Source organism: Populus euphratica, unplaced genomic scaffold (assembly GCF_000495115.2).
Source record: "Populus euphratica unplaced genomic scaffold, PopEup_1.0 scaffold35.1, whole genome shotgun sequence".
NCBI classification, from domain to species: Eukaryota; Viridiplantae; Streptophyta; class Magnoliopsida; order Malpighiales; family Salicaceae; genus Populus; species Populus euphratica.
Window position 1 is genome coordinate 1,111,932 of NW_011499860.1, and position 22,192 is coordinate 1,134,123.

Genomic DNA, 22,192 nt, shown 5'->3' on the forward strand with positions numbered 1-22,192 from the left:
GTATGAGATCAGTTTGATTGTACTCGAAACATTCCCTATTTCCCCAGAAAGCACTTGCTTGCTGCGAACTTCTTGATGTCACTTCGAATCCCTTGGACGCTGTTGCTTGCCTTTTCATCGACGTGGTATCTCAAGTCGGAGACGACGACAATCTTTCTGGGGCTAAGTTCTTTATCAAGTACTGCGGTTTCCAAAACTTCAATCCGCGGGCAACCCAAAATCTTGCATGTATTCAACTTTTTATGTTCTTCTCTTTATGCATCTGCCATATATAAACAATGGGACACTAAGCTTTTTAGTTTGTGATCTTACTCTATTGTTTGAAGGGTTGGAAGGAATGCATGCAGCTACTTTCTCGTTTAATTTGCGTTAATGTTTCATTGATGAAAGAATTACATGTTTTTGAGTTCAACAAGTGATATCAGATATCGAATACACGTGATACTGGATGTTCTAAAACATGTTTCTTGACAAGAGTTTGGAATCCAATAGAGCTACTCTGGACTATTTCTTCATTGTTTAACAGAGTATCATTATCTTCTTGTTCATAGACAAGATGCACTCCACACTTCTTTACTTGAAAATCAGGTGTCACAGATGCTGAAACATTCACTTGATCCCCAACTTCCAATTGATCAGTACCAAACCTCCAATGGCTTAACCATAACATATCTTCACCAATTTGTGGTACCCCATAGACTATTGGATTATAGCTCCATTTCAAAACCTTGGTTTTGTTGCTGATTTCAGCATCCGGTGGATATAGAGTAGCACATTTCTTATCTGCATTGCGTAATCCATATACAATGCATAAGTTTAATCCACGAATCTTGCGACTTGGAAGTGGAGGCACGGCAAACGATACTGAATTGTTCTGCTTTTGATGGCTGTACCAACTTGGAACCTCACTTCCAGGAAGAAAAATGCTAAATATGCCTTGTTCTTGCAATATCTGCGCCATTGGAATCATAAATTACAAAATGATTAAGGATGGAGAAGCATTGAAAACTTTTTCTATTAAAGGAAACTCATAATTTTGAAGCCAGAAAGGGTTATTACCTGGAGGCGAGTTATCCTTGATGTCTTTGTGATAGAATTGATCATTTCCACTTCAATGCTACCTAAAGATTCTATATTGAACAGGTGCAGGTTATAGATCATTTTGGCATCAAATTCTCTCATCATTTCTAAGTTGAACAAGCCTTGAACCTGAACTAGTCTTTTACAACCAATAAGATTAAGTCTCAAGGATCTCAACAAATTTGGCAAATTTGCAATTCTTTCCAACTTCGTACATTTTTCTGCCCTCAACTTCTTTAAGCTTGCTGGAAGTTCAGGAAGTGATCGGAGACTTCTGCAGTGGTTTAACAGAAGGTCCTGTAGCATAGAGAGGCTATTCATGCTTTCTGGTAGGGTTTGAATTGGGTTTTTACTCAGGTTTAAGTACTCCAAGGCAGGCAGGCTGCTAAGATCATCAGGAATAACATCATCTGTTATATTGCAATCAGCAAGACTTAACTTTACCAGAGAACATGGTAGAAAAGTGAACGAAAAGCTAGTGGATTGTAGACTTCTTCTTGGAAATAACCAAGACCACCAATTTAATTGCCATGACTGTAGCCGATTTATGGAAGTTTCATCAGCACGAAGCACCCTTAAGCACTGCAATGTTCGTAGCTCCTCAGGTAGCTCATCAAGTTTAGAGCATCCAGATAAAATAAGTTTGTCAAGTGATTTCAGCAAACCAATGCTCCTAGGAAGCTTTATGAGATTTTTGCAGCCTTTCAGATTTAAGACAGAAAGGCTTCCCAGATTTCCAATGGATTCGTGAACCTCAATCAAACTTATGCAATATTTAAGAATCAGCCTTTCAAGACTAGGCAGTCCTGATAGGTCAGAGGTATTTACTAGACCATGTGAATGACTGAGATCAAGAATTTTCAAATTTTCAAGAGCCTGTTTTGAAAGAGATGTCATTAGTTTATCTGAATACATAATTGATCTGAGGGAGAAAGAATTAAAGTCATACCTGGGTTTTCCTCCAAACACGTTTTAGACTACTCTTGTGCATATCAAGAACAATCAGATCTTCTAGGGAAAAATTATCTGGTATAAAATTCAAAGAGAATCCATGCCAGCGCATCCACACTAAACTCTTAGGAAAATCTGCATAACTTCCCTTAAGCTTTACATTATTGAGATCAAGCAGTTTTAAATTGCTCATTTCTGCAAATGCCTTAGTTTGCAAGTCTGCATTATTTGCCAATGCCATGCTTATCTGTTGTTGGTCAAGTATGAGGCTCTTAACAGCACGTGTACCCTGCTTAGAAGGTAACAACACAATCTTAAAATATAAAGGAGAATTAAAGAGCAAGCATTAAAATATGTGCATTGAAATAAACAGAGTAGGTTTCTCACAGTATTTTTTCTCAAAACACTGAATGAATCCTTGTGACGCCACAGTCTGCTACGTTTCCCAAGGTCATCAGGTGATTCTTGGCGAACAATTTCCCTTCCCATGTCTCTAAGTGATTGATGCATCATCAATATGTTGTCTTTGTCAATTGTTATTAGACATCTATCGACGAGTTTCTGAATTCCAAGTACCCTGTAGAAATCACAGCCTTCAACTATTCTATCTAAATAATCCTTATCCTTTCCAATGAAGAAACAAGCTATGTCAAGGAACAGATTTTTGTCACGATCATCTTGTAGGGAGTCAAAGCTTCTTCTAAGAATCTTTTGAATCTTACCATCATCAATGGCTTCTGGTTCCTGTAATGCTCTTCTCCATAATTCCACAGGTTGACCATGTAAAGAAGAACCCAAAACTTGAAGAGCCAATGGAATTCCACCACAGTGATTCACCACATTCTCAGAGTACATCTCATAACCATGCAAAGGTTGATCTTGGCCAAAAGCATGCCAACTGAAAAGCTGAAGCGATTCATTCTCATTCAATTGCTGGACTTTGAACATTACACTAACTTCATCAACCCTTAGCAAATGTTCATGCCTCGTTGTTATGATAATTTTACTTCCTTGGCAAAACCATTGTCGCATTCCAATTATTGCACTAACTTGGTCTAATTGATCAACATCATCTAGAACAAGAAGAACTCTTTTGCAACAAATAGCATCTTTGATCGTAATGATCCCTTCATCTATACTGTGAAATTTTCCTGCTTTTCTCTTTGTGACATCTGAAACAAGTTGCCTCTGCAAACGAACCAGACCATTAGGTTGCTCTGAAATTTCCCTAATATTAGCGAGAAAGCTACTTCCCTCAAAATTGTGGCAGTTTTGATTATATACTCTCTTCGCAATGGTTGTCTTTCCAATGCCCCCAATCCCATAGATTGTTGCTATGCCAACATCATCTGATCCATCTCGTAACCACAAATTGATGAGTCTTACACGGGAATCTATTCCGACTAAATAGGGCTCAACATTTAGTATCTTGCGATTCAATCTATTTCCAACCTCTTTCACAACATTCTGAATAAATTTAGATTCATACCTACAAATCATGTATTAAATACATTAAAGAATAATGATTAATTATGCTACTACTGCACTATTCTAGCAGGCTGACAGCATTTAGGACTAGAAAGTATAATCTTGAAGTCCTGGAGTTACTTGTTTGGAATTAAGAAAGTATTCTTGTAATTAATTAACACATTGAACCTTTCTTTTTGCTCCATTTGAAGATATTTATCTTATTCTTCTATCTATAGCATCAAGCTATCTCACATGAAGAATTTCTTAGCAACACAATTCTCAACCTATTAAGTCTAGCAAAATTCATTATAATATAAATCATGGATGCATAAGTTGATTTTAATTGCTTGAGATTCCATGCATCTAAATTTATTTTCTATTCTATGTGTTTGAAAAACAAAAACATGCATGAAGGCAACTCTCATGAAAATACTCACAAATTATGTGGTTAAATTACATACCCATCTTGTAAAACCATCCCTCCAAGATCAGCAACTTCCTTCAGAGCCGTCCTCCAACCCTCCACTCTGTCCTCGTTTTTGAACCGCTCTTCATGCCTAACAAAAGCTTCAGCAAAACTCCCTGTCTGGTTCCTGACATGGGATGGATCCAAATCATAGAAAATTGGCAAAACAACGTGCCAGCCACCAAGTTTTTTATGCTCCATGATCATCACTAGTTCATCGAGACACCATCTTGATGAAGCATAATCTTTAGAGAAGACAATTATAGACATTCTTGACTCTTTTATTGCCTTTTGGATTTCTATCTCAATGTTCTCTCCTCTCTGAATTTCATCATCATCTCTAAATGTGTGAAATCCTGCTTGTACTAAAGCTGTGTGGAGGTGATCGGTAAATTTCTTGCGGGTGTCTTCACCTCTAAAACTCAAGAACACTTGGTAAGTGCATCTATACTTTGAAGAAGAGGCGTCATCTTGGGGTATTGCAGTAGCCATTCAAGAAACTGTACAGATCAAAATCTTTGAGTCAACATAGATATAGAACAGGAATATCAACAAAAGAATCTTGTCGAGCAAAGAGGAAAGTTCCTAGATTAGAGAAGGAATTTAAGCACCCCCACTCACCTGAATTCACTGTTTGCCGGCTCTTGTAAGGGATGACAACGCTATCATTGATGGAGTTTCTATTATATTTATAATTTTTGGATAAAAAATGATGTTTATATATTATTTATAGATTTTTTAACATTTATTAGATCAGTGACCCGTAACGTGATGCAGTCGGAAAAAACAAATATCACAAAAAAAATACTTTAGTGTCTTTGGCGTGTTTGTTTTAGGCTAGAATTTTAAATTTATATATATTAAATAATTTTTTTAAAAGAAATATTAAAATTATGATATATTAAAAGATATTTTTTTAATTATAAAATAAAAATATATTAAATTAAATCATATTAATATTACATAATTTGTCAAATTATAGCCCAATCATAAATCAGTGATAATTTTATTTAAAAAATTAAAATAAATAATAAAGTTTAATTTTCAATTAATAAAACATTAAAATGAAGAAATAAAAAAAATATTCAATTTAAATAAATATTAAAAAATAACTTGAATAAATCTAGATTAAACTCTTAATCTATGTCTTGAATAAAAAAGGATGATATAATGGAGAGTAAGATAAAAAAAGATGATTTAATGAAAGTAAATTGAAAAAAATTATAAAATTTAATTTTTCATCCATTCATTATTGAAATATAAATTTAAAAATAAAATTAATTTATAAACAGAATATAAGTTAATTTATTAAGCTTATGACTTAAATCATCATGTCTCAAGTTATAAAATCAAAATAAATTCATAAAAAATAAATTAAAATAAAATTATGAACCACAATAAATAAATTAAATCACTAGAACTAATAAATAATATTTAAACCATATTTATTGCACATTGAATACAATAATTATTTTAAAAGAATTTGGTTCACCCGGATAATATCCTTGCCAGTGGACCAAAGCTTCTGCCATTACATACAGTTCGAGAAATCCGGGGGCAGAAAATCCGCCTGGCTTTAAGGATTGTTATCCGGCCACTAGCAATTCTAAGAAATTTGGACTTGCCAAAAACATATCTTTCTGAGGAGATGAACTTCTTAATCTACCGCTACCAGCAAAGAAACCAGACTCCGGCAGGACTTCATGATGAAAGCCATGGTTGTCAGACTGCAGGTTAAGCTCCCAGATCACTGGATGGTGGTGACGAGTTGACCCAATTAGTTAGTTATGATGATCATAACACTAAAGATGTAAATATATGTAATAGTGTGATAAATTTTATCCTTGAATATACGTTTAAGTTCTAATTTATCATTTTGATAAGATTTTTAGTATAAATCATTGGAATTTGTCGTGTGATTTGCACATGAAAGCCTTCCATTTATTTGGCTTGCAAGGGCTTTTTATAAAATAAAATATAATCATGTGCCCATCATGAGACTAATTTTGTTGGTTTAAGTTGAATATTTTTTCAAAATGATAAATTAGAAACTTAACTTATACTCATAAAGATAGATAATAAGAACAAATAGAATCATTAAACCTATACAATATTAAAACTAATTTATAGTTTGAAGAGATAAGTTATGTTTGAAGATATATAAATTTTGTTTAACTAATCTATTGTGAGTATTTGGGTTATAATATATATGAGGATAGATTTATTTTTTTATTTAAATTTTAAAACTACATCAGTCGATTTGATTTGAGATGTAAATTGTAATTTTTAAAAGAATAAAAATAAAATAGAAGAATAATAACAAGATGCTCAATAATCTTGACTAAATGAATTAGATTTTAATTGAGTTAATTAAATTTGATGATGTAAATATCTTATTAATTATTAAACACTGGAGTTAGATTTCAAGAAACTAGTTTTTGAATCAAATTGCTAGATGAGGTCAGATTACTATATATAATAAATGTAAGACTTCACTCTCTAATTTTCATCATCCCCAAACCATCTTCTTGATTAAGAAAAAAAAAAAGGCGATCTATTTATTTAATTAGGACACCATGAAATCTGAGAGGAAGAATACCCATTTTTTAGCCAATCTAGTAGTTGTCTCCCCACCGTTGTCAAAATGAAAAAAAAAAAAAAATTGAAGGTCGAGAAATTAAAATATTTAAACTCTTGACTTATAATCAATTTTGTAATTAGTACATGATTCTTTTTTAATTGTTTCAACCCGAGACCTTATTCTCAATAATCTTGATTTATAATCAATTAATTTTTTTGTCTTTAATCCCATTCTTTCACATATATATATATATATATATATGTATATATAACTTAGTTTCGATTAAATACCAAAACTTTCTCATTTCACCTCAACTTAATTATCTAACAATCCTAATATATAAGTTTTACGTTGTTTACCATATTAGAAGTGTCCTGTCCTCGTTCAAATAAAAGCTATATTCTATAATGTAGTTTTATATCTCTTTATATATTAAAATTTATAACTAAATTTTAAAATATAAAGTAAATAAAATAATTGCTAAAATATTTTTAATATTTTAACTTAATTCTAATAAATAATCATAAATTGATTATGATTTTCATTTTACATTTTAAAGTATGAAGATGAGGTAATTTTTATTCTTTTAATAAAAATATATTTTAAAAAATTAAGATTTGATTGTATGTATAAAAATAAAGTATTTTTTATATTTTTATAATTTTTTGAAAAAAATTAATTTGAAAATTTGATATCCTCTTATTAGCTTAGATGATAAATCGAAGATGGCTTTTGTCTTATCACAAGCAAATCAAGAGTTAAAATACTTTATAAAAAACAATACTTGAGTGAAAGAAAAAAAAATTATTAAGTACTCATATTATATTTCTTCGATTAAGTGCTAGTATTTGTTTTTGTAGCTGAATGTATTTTTAAAATTATTTTTCAGATTGTATTTTTATTTAAAAATCATTTTTATATAATTTTTTATTTTAATATATTGATTATAAAAAACTAAAAATATTATTTTAATATATTTTTAATTAAAAACCATATTCCACCGCTACAAGGATAAGTCTCCTGCAGTGGCCTAGAGCTGTGAGGCAGTGGGGGCTAGGCCAAGCTGGGAGCGCGTGGGTATGCAGACATTTGGGGGTAATGTGGGACCCAACAATTAAGACCTCGTAACGTATATCGACTGGAGGTATATGCTGGGACTTGGGACCATGTTTCCGCGTTTCTTGACTGTCTGATCAAGGATCTTTTGGTTAATTAAACATATTTAATTTTATTATATACTTGATTTATCAAATCCATATCAAGATTAATTAATTTATTTATTTGATATTCTTAACACGTGTTTGGCTAGAGGATTGTATCCTGACAATATTCTTCCTTGTCGGGTTACCATGTTATTCTCGTCTTTTTTCATTTGGATATTAAATGATTTACTGATTGTTTAATTCGACTTTGTGAATGGGTTTTATTGTTTTACCCCCGCTATCAAAAGGCTGTTTAGGTTATTTTTAAAAATATATAATTTTTTATTTTTTAAATTTTATTTTTAATATTAATATATTAAAATGATAAAAAAATAAAATAAAAAACAAAAAACAAAAAAATCAATTTTTTTATTTAAAAAAAAAATAGTTAAAACACCTTCCAAACACCCTCTACAACCAAAAAAAATTAACAATTAGAAGTTGAACTATGATATAGCTAAATGTATTAGGGTTGGTATTAAAAAGTTATATTTAATAAAAATGTAATTCATCTAGATTAATTCAACAAGAACCCTTTTAAAATCAGATTCAATAACTATTATTTTACTAAATATTGGTTCTTGTAGTCATTTTTTGATATTAGAGCCTCCAACTTCTTCTTTTTTTGTATTGATTGAATCTTTTTACTCTTTATTTTGTCCTATAAAAATCCCTCCATCGTACTATTGTTATTTTTTACTCAGTGTGATATCTTTCTACTAGGGTAACTCTTTTATTTCATAAAATTATACAATTAAATAAATACATTAAAATTAAATATTCTTAAAAATAATTTACTTTCTCTCAATCATTCAATTCTTATCTCAAAATGAAAAAAATATAAAAAATAAAAGACTTATTATGAATCCTATAAAAAACAATGATACATCGGTTCATTTTATATTGTGACCTAACATGTGTTTTAACTCAGCTTATAGCTAAAAAACAAATATTGAGTTTGATATTATATCAGATTCATATAAATTTGAGTTTGAAATATAATTAAATTTTAGATATCAAGTTTGAAAAGCAAACTAGATTCATATCATCTAAACTCAATATTCTATCATGCTTAGACATGTTATATTATTTGCTTATGCTTAAATATGTTAGATTATTAATTTTTTTTTAAATAAATGTTTCAAGCAAGAATAATATATATAAAATACATTGACTTGTTACTGTGAAGCATAATGAGTATTATAGTCACAAATGTATTAATTAATCATTGATATATGTATTGCATATGTACATTTATCTAAGGTCGTGTATATACATATAAATAAAGTAATCATCTCAACACAGGAAAATATGTTTTGTTTATTTTAATGTTATTGTAATCTCACACTTTCATAGCATTTAATTACTGTTTTAAGATAAAAAAAAACATGAGTAAAAGATTTTTTTTAAAAAAAATATTTATTTTATATCCATATATTCAACCATTCAAGTTTTTATCCTCGCAATCTTTTATGTTTCAAGAATGTAGCATGAATATAAGCATTTCATAAATGATAAGGTTGAAGCTTTTAGCATCTATACAGGTTCAGAAGTGCTCCAATGCATATCTAACATTGGATTGTGGCATAATGTGGTGAGATTCTAAGGAAATATAAGTTTTTGTTTTTTGACTGCCATCCTGAAATTAAATCCAGTTATTGGTTAACCAAATTAATATTTTTCAGTTTTTTTTTCATGATTAAGGTGGTTTAATCTTTTTATGAATTCAAGGAGGAGATATTTTTCCTGATCATATATTCATAAATAAAAACTAGCTATTTATTTAATAATAAAAACTCGGGCTCAAAATATATATATATTTTTTATAATTTTAAGTTTGAGTTTTGTAGTTCTAATATAATAATTACTGTAAATTTATATAATTATTAATTTTAGAATTTATAAAATTAATTAAGATATATATAAATTAAATCAGATATTTATATTAATAAAAAAATAAAAATAAAGGTGAGCCTACATTTTCGATTTAGAATTTATTGTAACAAAATAAAAGGGAAAGGGTTCCAAAGGTGATGTGATTGATCTCTCTTTCCTTGACGACAAAGGCAAGAATTGGACCAAATTGACCCCACTTGAAATTAAACACACACATCAACCACTAACCATCCATCTATATTCAATTAAACCTCCTCCTCCTTCCCCTTAGTTTCTACACATAATTTTGCCTTCTATAAACAAACCCTTATAAACGAACGTCCCAAGTCTTAATTATCCTGTTAAAAAATTAAAATTCTTATCTATCTACACACACCAAGGTGATGTTTGGAATGTAAAGGTCTATTTTTAAAGTGTTTTTTTGGTTGAAAACATGTTAAATTATTTTTTTAAATTTTATTTTTTATCAAAATAATTTTAAGAAATAAAAATTAATTAAAAATAAAATATAATATAATTTTTTTAAACATGATTGGATCATAAAAACAAAAACTACCCTTTATTTGATAAAAAAAATTGGGATCACATGAATAACATTTGTAAAGTCATTAATGATTTTATGTTTTAAACCAAGGTACAAGATAATTTAATAAAAAAATAATAATGTGTCTGCTCTTTTAAATAAAGGCATGATCAAGAGTACATGGAAGTATTATTTGTTTTTGTATTTTTATATAATATATAGAAGATCTCCTAATTCTTTTAATGGAGAGTTATGATATCAACTAAATGAAAACATAATTAAAAAAATAACAAGTATAAGAATACACATATTTTTTTTTAAAAATCACATAAAAATTTTAATTTGCAATTTTACTACTGAATTTTATTTTTTAAATAGTCAATGACTTCTAACTCTTTAAATAAATTTCAAAAATAGTTTAAATAAATTAAAAAACACAAAAATAAATAAATAATACTAAGAGCTTTAAGTAAATTAGAAAAAATTATTAAACGTATCATTCAATTTTAAATATGATTAAATAAATTTTTAAAATATTTTTTCTTAAAAATCTTGCACGTCACCACAATTTGAGATTGGAATGATAAGGTGTCACGAAGCCAATCCAATTGACAGTTGAACACTAGTTTTATAAAATTATCTCTTTCAGCTAATAATTCAAGAGACAGCAAAACTTTTTTGACTTTAACTAGGCTCACCATATCAATGAAAAGTAGATCTACCAAAAATCTCTAAAACCTCCTTTACTCTCTGTCTCTCTCTATCTAAAACCCTGCCATGTATGCTAAGCATGGGCTGGCAATGTCTGTCTACTAGCTATCACTGAATGCTGATCTCAACACGCCTATAAAATGAACTACAACTCTTGACACTACACTAATACATGCTCTTCCGTGTTGGGATCTCTTAACTAACAGCAAAACTGATAAAGAAACTGCCTTTGATGGCACTCGTTCCCATTTTCTTCTTCTCTTTGTGTTTCACATTGTGTTTTGCGGGCAATGTGAGCTATGATAGTAGGTCTTTGATCATCAATGGTGAAAGAAAGCTTCTTATTTCTGCTGCCATTCATTATCCTCGCAGTGTCCCTGCTGTCAGTATCACTTTTCTTCAACTGGGTTTTCTGTTTTCTTGGTTTTTATTAAAGAAAATGCTGGAAAATAATATAGGAAAATGGAAAGGTTGTATGTTTACTTTTGGGATTTGTTTAACTGGTGATTTTCGTAACTGGGTTTGGAGAGTTTTGTTTTAAGAGCTTGTTGGATCGACTTTTTGTATTGCTTTACTGGGTTCTAAATGTTTGTTGAATTGTGTAGTGAATTGGTGTACTGTTTTTCTCTTTTAAAAGTGATGCGTATTTTAGGATGCTAATTGTGCATGGCTTCATTGGATTAGCAACATGGATTCTAGATTGCTTTCTGCATCTTGGGTTTTGATTGTAAATTTTGTTAATGTGAATGGTGGTATGTGGCAGATGTGGCCAGAGCTGGTAAAAACAGCTAAGGAAGGAGGGGTGGATGTGATTGAAACATATGTATTTTGGAATGTTCATCAGCCTACTTCTCCTTCCGAGGTGAGTGGAACGACAATGTCTAGTCATTTGGCAGTAAAAGTTCTCCATTTTTATCTTTGTAGTTCAATATTGACTCTTTCTATTTCTTTGGTTGTAATTGGGAAATTGTAGTATCATTTCGATGGAAGATTCGATCTGGTCAAGTTTATAAATATTGTCCAGCAGGCTGGGATGTATTTAATCCTTCGGATTGGCCCATTCGTTGCAGCTGAATGGAATTTTGGGTATGATTGTAGCCGTCTTAGATTATAAAGCTTTTTGAATGATAATGGATTTTTCCTTTCACTTATATCTTAAAAACATTTCACATTTTTTTTTTCATCAGTACTTTTTATTCGTTTCTCATCACTTTCCTTACTTTCAATCGTTTACAAATAGGGGTATACCTGTCTGGTTGCATTACGTTAATGGAACTGTCTTCCGGACTGATAATTATAATTTCAAGGTATGACAGTGGGATCTCAGGAGTCTCATTAGTAAGAGGATCTTTAGGTTCCTGTTCCTGAATCTTCATTCGCATATGATTGAAACATTGATGTTTTCTGATGTTTTTTTTTTTCTTTTCTTTTTCCCAACTCTTTGGTGTTTAGTACTACATGGAGGAATTCACGACATACATAGTTAAGCTAATGAAGAAAGAAAAGCTCTTTGCATCGCAGGGGGGTCCCATAATTTTGTCTCAGGCAAGTATGATCTCTGTTTCTAAGATTTATCAATTTTCGATTCAACATTCAATAAAATCAAGAAGAATTGTCATTTGTTTTCCTTACTTTGATTTCAAACGTTTGGTTTGCACTTTTGCAATATGGAGAATTGTGGCTCTTTCAGGTTATGAGCCTTGATTTTTTGAACATTCCCTTAACAGAGTATACCAACCAAATGGCTTTTAGTCATTGAATATGTCTACTTTAGTACAGATAAATGTGGCTTGTACTATTAGATGTAATTGTGCTACTTTTATGAACTGATCTCACTGAATGTTTCGCTACCTTCAAATGATGTCAGAATCTTAGATAGTTCTTTTTCAAGAGAGGCTTATTAAATGATGCAAATTTTTGAAGCACTTCCTGAGTTTTTTCCGTGCATAATTGAACTAACTATGGCCCACTCTTTTGTTCTGTTTCTTTTGTCATTTTCATGTCATCTTCCTTTTACTGAGAATGGGCTTCTTTTCCTTTACATAACCAATGCACCTGGTTCCAATTGCAGGTTGAAAATGAATATGGATACTATGAAGGTGCTTATGGAGAAGGTGGAAAGCGATATGCTGCATGGGCAGCACAAATGGCTGTTTCTCAAAATACAGGCGTACCTTGGATAATGTGCCAGCAGTTTGACGCTCCTCCCTCTGTGGTGAGAGTTTATAACATCCCTACAATCTAGGTATCTCAAAAACTGGATAAATGGGACTGCTGGATACAAGCTAGTGCATTATTATACTTGAAGAGGAGTTTTTTTAACCTTGTACTACATTTGGCTGAATTGTTTTAGTTGGAACTAAGGCTACATTAAGTTTTGAGTTGACATACCAGTTTGTACGTGTTGCATCTGCATGCTGTGCGACTATTAGTGATTGGTTTTAAATTGATAAGTTGAGGGTCGTTGTGATAACTATATTAATAGAAGGGTCATAAAACACTTGGTATTGTATATATTAGCCCTGCGTAAAAATTGTATAATTGTTTATACTCATTTCTTCTTCCATCCTTGTTGGTGCAGATAAATACTTGTAATTCCTTCTACTGCGATCAGTTTAAACCTATTTTTCCAGACAAGCCTAAAATTTGGACTGAGAATTGGCCTGGATGGTAATGTTTAATTCCTATTCTTGCCCCTATTTGCTATGTATAATCTTCGCTAGCTTATGAAAATTTGTTAACAACCATGATTTAGCCATCCATATGCTTTAATTCTAGTGAGACTATGCTACAGTAGTACTTCAATTTCATATATGGTAGTTTATGTTGTAAATCATCCCATGCTTACTAATTACACTCCAGGTGGTGAACAATTTCAATGAATTAGAGAGTAGTGAAACGTCAAGCAGAAAGAACCCATGTGTACAAAATATGATTTTTTAACTTCCTAGTTACATATCTCTAACTCTTTTTAACTACTGAAAGTAATCAGCACATGTAAAGTAGCTCTTTGAGAAATTGAAGAATTGTCTCTCCATAAAAGTCATTATATCTGGACCCTGAAGGCATAAAGATCTTATTTAGATTTGTAATCAGACAGAATTTAGTCATATCATTCCTGTGCTTCCTCGAGAGATTCTGCAGTCTAAAACTGCTTATCAATCTTTTGGTTCAGTTGCTATTGTCCTTATCTATTCTGCCTAGCAGCTTATAATGGGTGATCATTCCTATTCAAGGAGGCCTCCACTGGAGAGATGGTCTGTTTTGATCCATCTGGATCGATTCACTGGCTCTTGCATTGTAGCCTTATTGGGTCTGGTATGAAATGTCCAAAGCATTTAAGTGGGACCAACGCTGTCTTTTTCAGGTTTCAGACATTTGGCGCCCCTAATCCTCACAGGCCAGCTGAAGATGTTGCTTTCTCTGTTGCTCGCTTTTTCCAGAAAGGTGGCAGTGTACAAAATTATTACATGGTAATTTACTTGATATTCTGTCTTGAATTCTCTAGTTGATTTTCACTTTTTTACATATAGTGTATTTGATCCACAGTTAGAGTGCTATACTTGTTTGATTCTTAAATCATGCTGATCACCTTCAGTTTAAAGTTTCTGTTAATGTATGATGATTTCTATAAGTAACATAACACTGCTGCTTGGTCCTCTGTGGTTTAGTACCATGGAGGAACAAATTTTGGTCGCACTGCAGGTGGACCATTCATTACAACAAGTTATGATTATGAGGCACCAATTGATGAATATGGTGAATACTTTATATTTTCACCTTCTAATTGTCACGTGCTCATGTTCTGCATCTGCAATGTGAAATTGAGCATGTGCATAATGTAAATTTTATGAGTTCTGACTTTGCTGATAGGTTTGCCTAGGCTACCAAAGTGGGGACACCTGAAGGAACTTCATAAAGCTATAAAGTTATGTGAGCATGTCCTACTGAACAGCAAGCCAGTTAATTTATCACTGGGTCCTTCCCAAGAGGTACCTTTCTGCTCTTCCTAACTCCGGCACATGCAAAATTTTACATATTTATTTTCGCAATTTACTTTTTACTAGTTTGGCTTCCATATTTAGCTGTAGATAAATCCAAAGCATTTAAATATATAAATTGATGGATGCCTTATTTCCCTCATGATACTCTGTTCTCTCTCTTCTCTTCTAGTTTCTACAAAATTTCCTGATGAAGCCATCAAGAGATGGATTCTTGACTTTGCTTTGTGTACTACACAAAATGATATTATTGAAACTTGCAATATGGGTAGTATTACTGCAAAGTGAAATTTGTTTTTGTCGCCTCACTTTCTTTTGGATCAGTGTTTGGTTTGATTGTACCGAATGACAACAATATGAAAATCTTACTTCAGAATGGGATTATCTTTGCTGTCTGCATATCATCTGTGGAGTTGTGAGCAATCTGTCATTTGGCCATATGTCTAGAACTGTGACATAAATTCTAACATTTGTTGTTATTTAGTACAATTAGGTATTGAAATTTCAGATTGCATGATTGGTTGATATGAATTCCAGCGTTGTACTGGTCATATTGATGTTATGTTTATGCAATTCCTATTTGGGCTGTGTTATATGCTGGTGTTCCCTGAAACTATACATTCATTGTACTGATCACTTATTGCAGGCCGAAATCTATTCTGATGCATCAGGTGGTTGTGTTGCTTTCCTTGCTAACATAGATGATAAAAATGACAAGACAGTTGAATTTCAGAATGTGTCATATAAGCTGCCAGCCTGGTCGGTTAGCATTCTGCCTGACTGCAAGAATGTAGTATATAACACTGCAAAGGTAATGCCTTCATATTATGAAATTCAAGCATTCTGATAAACTTCCTACTACCAAATATGATTTACACCAGAGTGCAGAAATTTTAGTGCATCACGAGGTATAAGATCTTTTCATAAGGGTTAAGTACCCACAAAATAACAGTCATGATAATTTTCAGCCTATGAGCTATGCATCAAACCTAGTTGAAATTAAATGCATACAATGACCCATATATGGTTTGCTCCTGTATTCTTATCCTTTCAATTGTTCTGTATGTGACAACGATATTTCTACAGTGTTCATCATCCCACTGAAAAATAAAATCAGCCATTGCTATCACTGCAAAAAATAATGAAAATCTTACATAGAAAAGTTTTTGGCAAGGCTGAGATACTGAGAATGAAAGTTTCTCCTTGTGGTGAGGAAGTAGTTGGTATGGCTCACTGCAAAGCTTAGAAAAGGACGGATTACAAAACAAACAAACATCAAGCATCCATCCTATCATAAGACTAGAAAACTCCAGTAACTCTTTCCTAATAGCAAATTAATATCAGGCAGTTAGTCTGTTTTAATGAAATTGGCTTGTCCTATATTCTATCACACAATTCTTGTTCTGAATTAGGCTCTGCACTTGTGCGTGAAATTTTCAACAGGTAACTTCCCAGACTGCTTTAGTTGAAATGGTACCTGACAATTTACAGCAAAAGGATGACTCAAAAGCTCTTAAATGGGAAGTATTCATGGAGAAAGCTGGGATTTGGGGAGAACCTGACTTCATGAAAAATGGTTTTGTGGATCATATCAACACCACAAAAGATACCACGGACTACCTCTGGTACACAACAAGGTTGGTGTTGCTCTACTAAAACTAATTGCCTGGATTAGTATTTGGATGTTTACTCTGCTATTCTAATGTTATCGATTTCTGTGTGGTTTTATGATTAATTGGACATGATAAAAAAATGTAAATTAAAACACATTGTATGTGTGTTTATTTTTTTATCCTCAAGGAAATAGAATTCTTTCATGTAATTTCCATATCCATAGATCAGACACTTTAGCATGTCTAGTGAGTGCTATGCCTAGAATGCATATTCTGACTGAAAAATGAATTAAATGTTCAACCAGCATTTTGATGGGCAAAATTATTATTTATTTATTTTTTATGATGGTCTTGGGTGCTTCATCTCACTCCAGTTCTTTGTACCTCAACAAGTGGTTTCCCTTTGATCTTTCTTTGGAGTCTTGTCTTCTTTTCCTAATCTTCAAATCTTGTACCCTACTCAATATTTAAGAATCAATTTAAACCATCATTGCTATCTTGCTACCTAATTTTCTAAATATGACATGTGCAATTGATGTTGCATAATAATTCCATGATTTATATGTGAGCTTCTTTATTTATGCTTAAAAAATGAGGAAACAAAATTCTTAACCATGTCCATCTGCAGCACTGGATTATTCCTACTTAAATGTGATTGTATAAAAATGATTTTTTATTTATAGAAGAGGTCTATTGTACTGTAAGATTGGTTTTGAACTTCATAGAATTCTTCAATGGCAGTATTGTTGTTGGTGAAAATGAAGAGTTCTTGAAAGAGGGAAGACATCCAGTTCTTCTTATTGAATCAATGGGTCATGCTCTTCATGCTTTTGTGAATCAGGAACTTCAAGGTTATGATCTGGTTCATTCTTTTTAGGAGTAAATTTATTTTATTATGATTCTCTTGAAACTTGTCGGGTCAATTTTGAAATATGCAATTAATATTCTTTTCCCCCCCTCTGTACCACTATATTTTGCATTTGCACTATTTTTATATTCAAAGCTAGTCAAGTGTGATAGCTTGCTATGAAGTCCTAGCACATAGGTTCCTCAATGTTGTACGTGGTTACTTTCTAAGTTTCTTTGCCTATTTGTGGGTATACATGGTTTAAAAACCAAATTTTATAGCTCTTTCTATTGGTCTCCTGGAAGGCTACAATCTTTTGTCCATCAAGATTCTTGATGGGAGGATTTTTGAAAATGTTGTGAATTGAGCTATGATAATTATTGATTCCCAGACATTCTTAAACATTTGTGAAATATCACACTTATCCTGCTCAGTTCCTCAATCTGATATTCTGATTGGTGAATTTGGAGATTTCTCCTTGATAGCACATGAGAGAATAAGACTGTCTTTTCAGGAAACTAAAGCCCACTCTAGCTTTTATTTACTTGGCTGTACTTGATGCAGCAAGGATGGACAAACAAGAAACTACATAGAAGATGCCTAGACATCTTCGGAGACATTAAGAAGTTCTAACCACAGAACTTGTTCTTGTTCTATGAAGCATTCAAGGAACTTATGCAGGAACAAACCGCTGTTTTCTCAAAATATATCATCCGAAGGAGACCTGGCAGTTCTTAGGGTTAAGATTATGAAGATTTGTTATGCTTGCTATGTTTTACTGCACCATGTTTGCTTTACATCATATATATTTTTTTTTTGAGGAAGTTTCATTAAATAGATAATACAATGTTCTTCTTGGTATCTCTTTGACAAATTATATTTATACAAGCTACAGCCTGCAATTATATCACTATATCTAATTGCCAATATTCAGGTAGTGCATCTGGAAATGGCTCGCATTCACCCTTCAAATTTAAGAATCCCATATCTCTCAAGGCAGGGAAGAATGAAATTGCACTCCTAAGCATGACTGTTGGCCTACAAGTGAGCTGCTTTTATTGTTATCATCTTTTTATTTAATTACCAATTTACATTTTTTGAAGCCTTTAGGTGTTATTTCAACTTCCATGCTGATAATTTTGTGTCTGTGATGAAGACCAACTTTGACTAGCTGTTTTTGTCACAATACTGCTTGGATTTCAATTTCAACATCAGTATTGTGCTCTAGATGTAATTGCATTATCTACCAAGTTGCTTGCAAAAGTATGAAAAATTTGGTCCCGTGGAATGGTCTTTTATCCAAGTGATGGATTTATGAATGATTTATTTAGTACTTTGAAGGATATTGCCAAATGCTTATGGTCTTATGCCCAATCTATGCTTCATTTAAAACCTGTCCAGTAGGCCCAATCTATGCTTCATTTAAAACCTGTCCAGTTTAATGTGATATCCAAAAATATTGGCAGGTGTAAAAATTGTGTGGAAGCCATATGATGTTGTGACATTGTCTTGAAATTCTTATGTTTGTAGTATTATCTAGAACCTAGGTCATCATCAGAATGGGCTTCAATCAAAGTATCACATATTTGCCCCTTTATAGATTCATCTTGTGTTTGACTGATGAAAAAGTTTGTCTGGGGGCTTTAAACGCTTTGAGAGAATGTCAGAGCCTCGTTATAGAGTGTTCATTCTCTGTTACGTGGACTTTTGGGGAAGTCATCTGTAAAATTTTCTTCCACAGAACATCAGACATTGGCTGGCACTAAAAGCTGGAACATATTGCACTTGATCTTTGAAGTTATTTGTGATGTCATGCTTTATGTTGTCACGTGCTTGGTTTCGTCAAATGCAACAAATTGAAAAGACTCAACACTCCTTTTTGTTGCTTTCAGAATGCAGGCTCATTTTACGAATGGGTAGGAGCTGGACTAACAAGTGTTATGATTAAAGGATTCAACAATGGCACCGTTGACTTGTCTCATTTTAACTGGATCTATAAGGTATTCTTCTTTGTGAATATTGACTGTGCATGCTGTCAGACAAAAGGAGTAATCATGTCTGTTTTAAGATAAGTTTTTTTCCTTCTGTTGAGAGAGTAAAATTTTCTCCCTTTCTGTTGCTTTAGTTTAAGGTAAATTAGTTTTCCTTGAAAATCATCACTGTAAATCTGTATGTGAAGTAATACTGTATACAAAATCACAGTAAAAATGAATATGAAGTAACGCTGTCTAAAAATTGCATTACGACTCCTTGATTACTGCTGTGATAAATTTCTGTTGAGAATATGTTATGCAATTTGCCTTGGAAAATAATGAAAGACAAGTTCCCAATTGAATAACATCTAGTCATTTTTGTGTTGTTTTTAAATGGTTTTTTCCTGGAAAACAGGTAATTGATTGTTTTACAATTTCAAATTCACTTTTGGATTTTCCTCTTGAAAATTATTTTGGATACATTGGATAGAAGTTGTAAAACGCGTTTGGTTGTACAAAAACAAGGTAGCATGAGATTCATAGTTACAAAGGGCTCGTGAATCCTAATGCTGTACAGAATTTAAGGTCCCAATCCTTCAAAATTTAAAACATGAGAATTAGCAATATGATGTGATAGATGGGGGACTACATGGCCCATTGACTGTATCATGTTTCTGCAGCAGGAAGCAGCGTATGAGAGATGCAGAATTTGAAATAGTTAAATTCAGATTGATATTCATGTATGATATGTGGCATTTTAAATTTTACAAAGCCTTGACTCTTTTTTCAATCCTGTTTCTCCCAGATTGGGTTGCAAGGAGAAAAGCTTGGTATATACAAGCCTGAGGAAGTGAATAGTGTAAGTTGGGTTGCAACATCAGAACCACCAAAGAAGCAACCTTTGACATGGTACAAGGTAAGAATTTAGTGAAGATCTCTTTCAGCTATGCTATGCACTAAACTTATATACTTTGGAGGTGAATGTCGCCACTGCATTCCAAGCATTTAATGCATATGACTAATTAATTTTTAAATACATAGGTTGTTCTGGACCCACCAGCGGGGAATGAACCTGTTGGGCTGGATATGCTTCATATGGGAAAGGGCCTAGCATGGTTGAATGGAGAAGAAATTGGAAGATACTGGCCCAGGAAAAGTTCTGTTCATGAAAAGTGTGTTACAGAATGCGACTATAGAGGCAAATTCATGCCAGACAAATGTTTTACTGGGTGTGGTCAACCAACACAAAGATGGTAAACGGAAAACTGATAAATTTTTGATGAGATCGTTGAATTTTTTTTGTCTCTCTTAATTGCATATCTGCATCCAAATGGATATCAGTAGAACTCAAATGATTAACCACTACATCGTTGCAGGAGTCTATGCATCAAAATTACAAAATTTTGGAAGTTTTTTTCGTAACTATATACATGATGAATGTATATAATTTTCTAACTATACCTAGTTTCCAAAGGATTGATGGTTTGCTGATAATCAGCTTTTGGAAATAAATAGATGATGCTGTAGATCTTAAGTTATCTGCCAACCTTAAGCCTATTGATTCAGCTAAGGAGCCCTTGTGCATTTTTCTAAGTGAAATCTGAATTTTATGCAACCACAATTGTTAATATTTGTGGAATAATTCGCAAAACTTCACAATGCACCCTGCTATTCGACCTAGTTGGTCCTCATGAAAATTTATCAGTTATTTGTTTCCATTTTCTGTTTCTGGTGGAATTAAAAAATACCATACATGCATGACCAAGTAAATGATTTTGTTGTTAATATCAGAAAGTTTGCATTCTGTGTGTGCCAGGTACCATGTTCCACGTTCTTGGTTCAAGCCATCTGGAAACTTGCTGGTGATTTTTGAGGAGAAAGGTGGAGATCCAGAAAAAATTACATTCTCGAGACGAAAAATGTCCAGCATATGTGCTCTCATTGCGGAGGATTACCCCTCAGCTGATCGAAAATCATTGCAGGAAACTGGAAGCAAGAACTCCAATTCCAGGGCCTCTGTCCATTTGGAGTGCCCCCAAAATGCCGTTATATCAGCTGTAAAATTTGCCAGTTTTGGAACTCCTTCTGGAAAATGCGGATCTTACAGCGAGGGAGAATGCCACGATCCCAATTCCATTTCTGTTGTTGAAAAGGTAGGAAACATAATTCCTTTTCACTCTAGCCTTTTCCTTGCGTCAAAATGTTTCTTTGCTTCATCCTAATCCAAAAATGATAATAAAAGAATGCATAAACAATGGTTTCTTTACTGATAATACCGCACTGGAAATGTTGCAGGCCTGTCTAAACAAAACCGAGTGCGCTATAGAACTAACGGAGGAGAACTTCAACAAGGGTTTGTGTCCTGACCTCACCAGAAGACTTGCTGTTGAAGCAGTATGCAGCTGAAATCAGCAGCACCAGCAGTAAGAAGATCCAACCACATAGCATACAAATTCACATGCTTAGCTAGAAAGAACACAAAAAAACAAAAAAAGGGGGGAGATTATATTACCCTCCACTATGAGGTTTTTCCAGGGAGAAACTGTAGCATTATGTATGAGGTACTGTAATTTGTATTGGGAAATAGGCAGAAAGCCAATGCTTATTTATTGGAGGCATTCAATGTCAATCAATTCAATATATTTCTGCAAAATTAATCCCATCAAGTGAGATTTTTTTCTTTTTTCTATTTTCTTCGAGCTGTTGATTGATTTATGACATGTGAGAATCAAGAAAACAAGAAAAACTTTAACACGGCCTGATTCCCCTCGAGATTTCCAATTATGATTTACCCATTATATTGGTTTTTCTCCTGAATTTAAATTTTCTAAATGTACATTCCGAATTTAAGAGTTATTTATAGGTTTTTCAAAATTTA

General features: G+C 32.5%; 2 protein-coding genes across 2 annotated transcripts; one reads left to right on the forward strand and one right to left on the reverse strand.

Annotated features, from left to right (window-relative positions):
• Window positions 1–338: 338 nt before the first annotated feature.
• LOC105124518 (TMV resistance protein N-like) lies at window positions 339–4,668 on the reverse strand. The gene is made up of 6 exons (XM_011024563.1): window positions 4,589–4,668; window positions 3,963–4,467; window positions 2,419–3,520; window positions 2,030–2,320; window positions 1,060–1,956; window positions 339–952 (listed from the first exon to the last, which is right to left on the reverse strand). The coding sequence occupies exons 2-6, from the start codon at window positions 4,457–4,459 to the stop codon at window positions 422–424; spliced, it is 3,318 nt and encodes a 1,105-aa protein (XP_011022865.1). The 5' UTR covers window positions 4,460–4,467; window positions 4,589–4,668; the 3' UTR covers window positions 339–421.
• Window positions 4,669–10,885: 6,217 nt separating this feature from the next.
• On the forward strand, window positions 10,886–21,925 carry BGAL10 (beta-galactosidase 10). The gene is made up of 19 exons (XM_011024564.1): window positions 10,886–11,262; window positions 11,644–11,742; window positions 11,854–11,966; window positions 12,121–12,187; window positions 12,333–12,425; window positions 12,952–13,095; window positions 13,462–13,550; window positions 14,248–14,353; window positions 14,552–14,639; window positions 14,754–14,872; window positions 15,528–15,692; window positions 16,325–16,518; window positions 17,236–17,345; window positions 18,276–18,385; window positions 19,234–19,341; window positions 20,120–20,230; window positions 20,356–20,567; window positions 21,131–21,467; window positions 21,610–21,925. Exons 1-19 carry the CDS (start codon window positions 11,113–11,115, stop codon window positions 21,718–21,720), a joined length of 2,526 nt encoding a protein of 841 aa, XP_011022866.1. The 5' UTR covers window positions 10,886–11,112; the 3' UTR covers window positions 21,721–21,925.
• The last annotated feature ends 267 nt before the right edge of the window (window positions 21,926–22,192 follow it).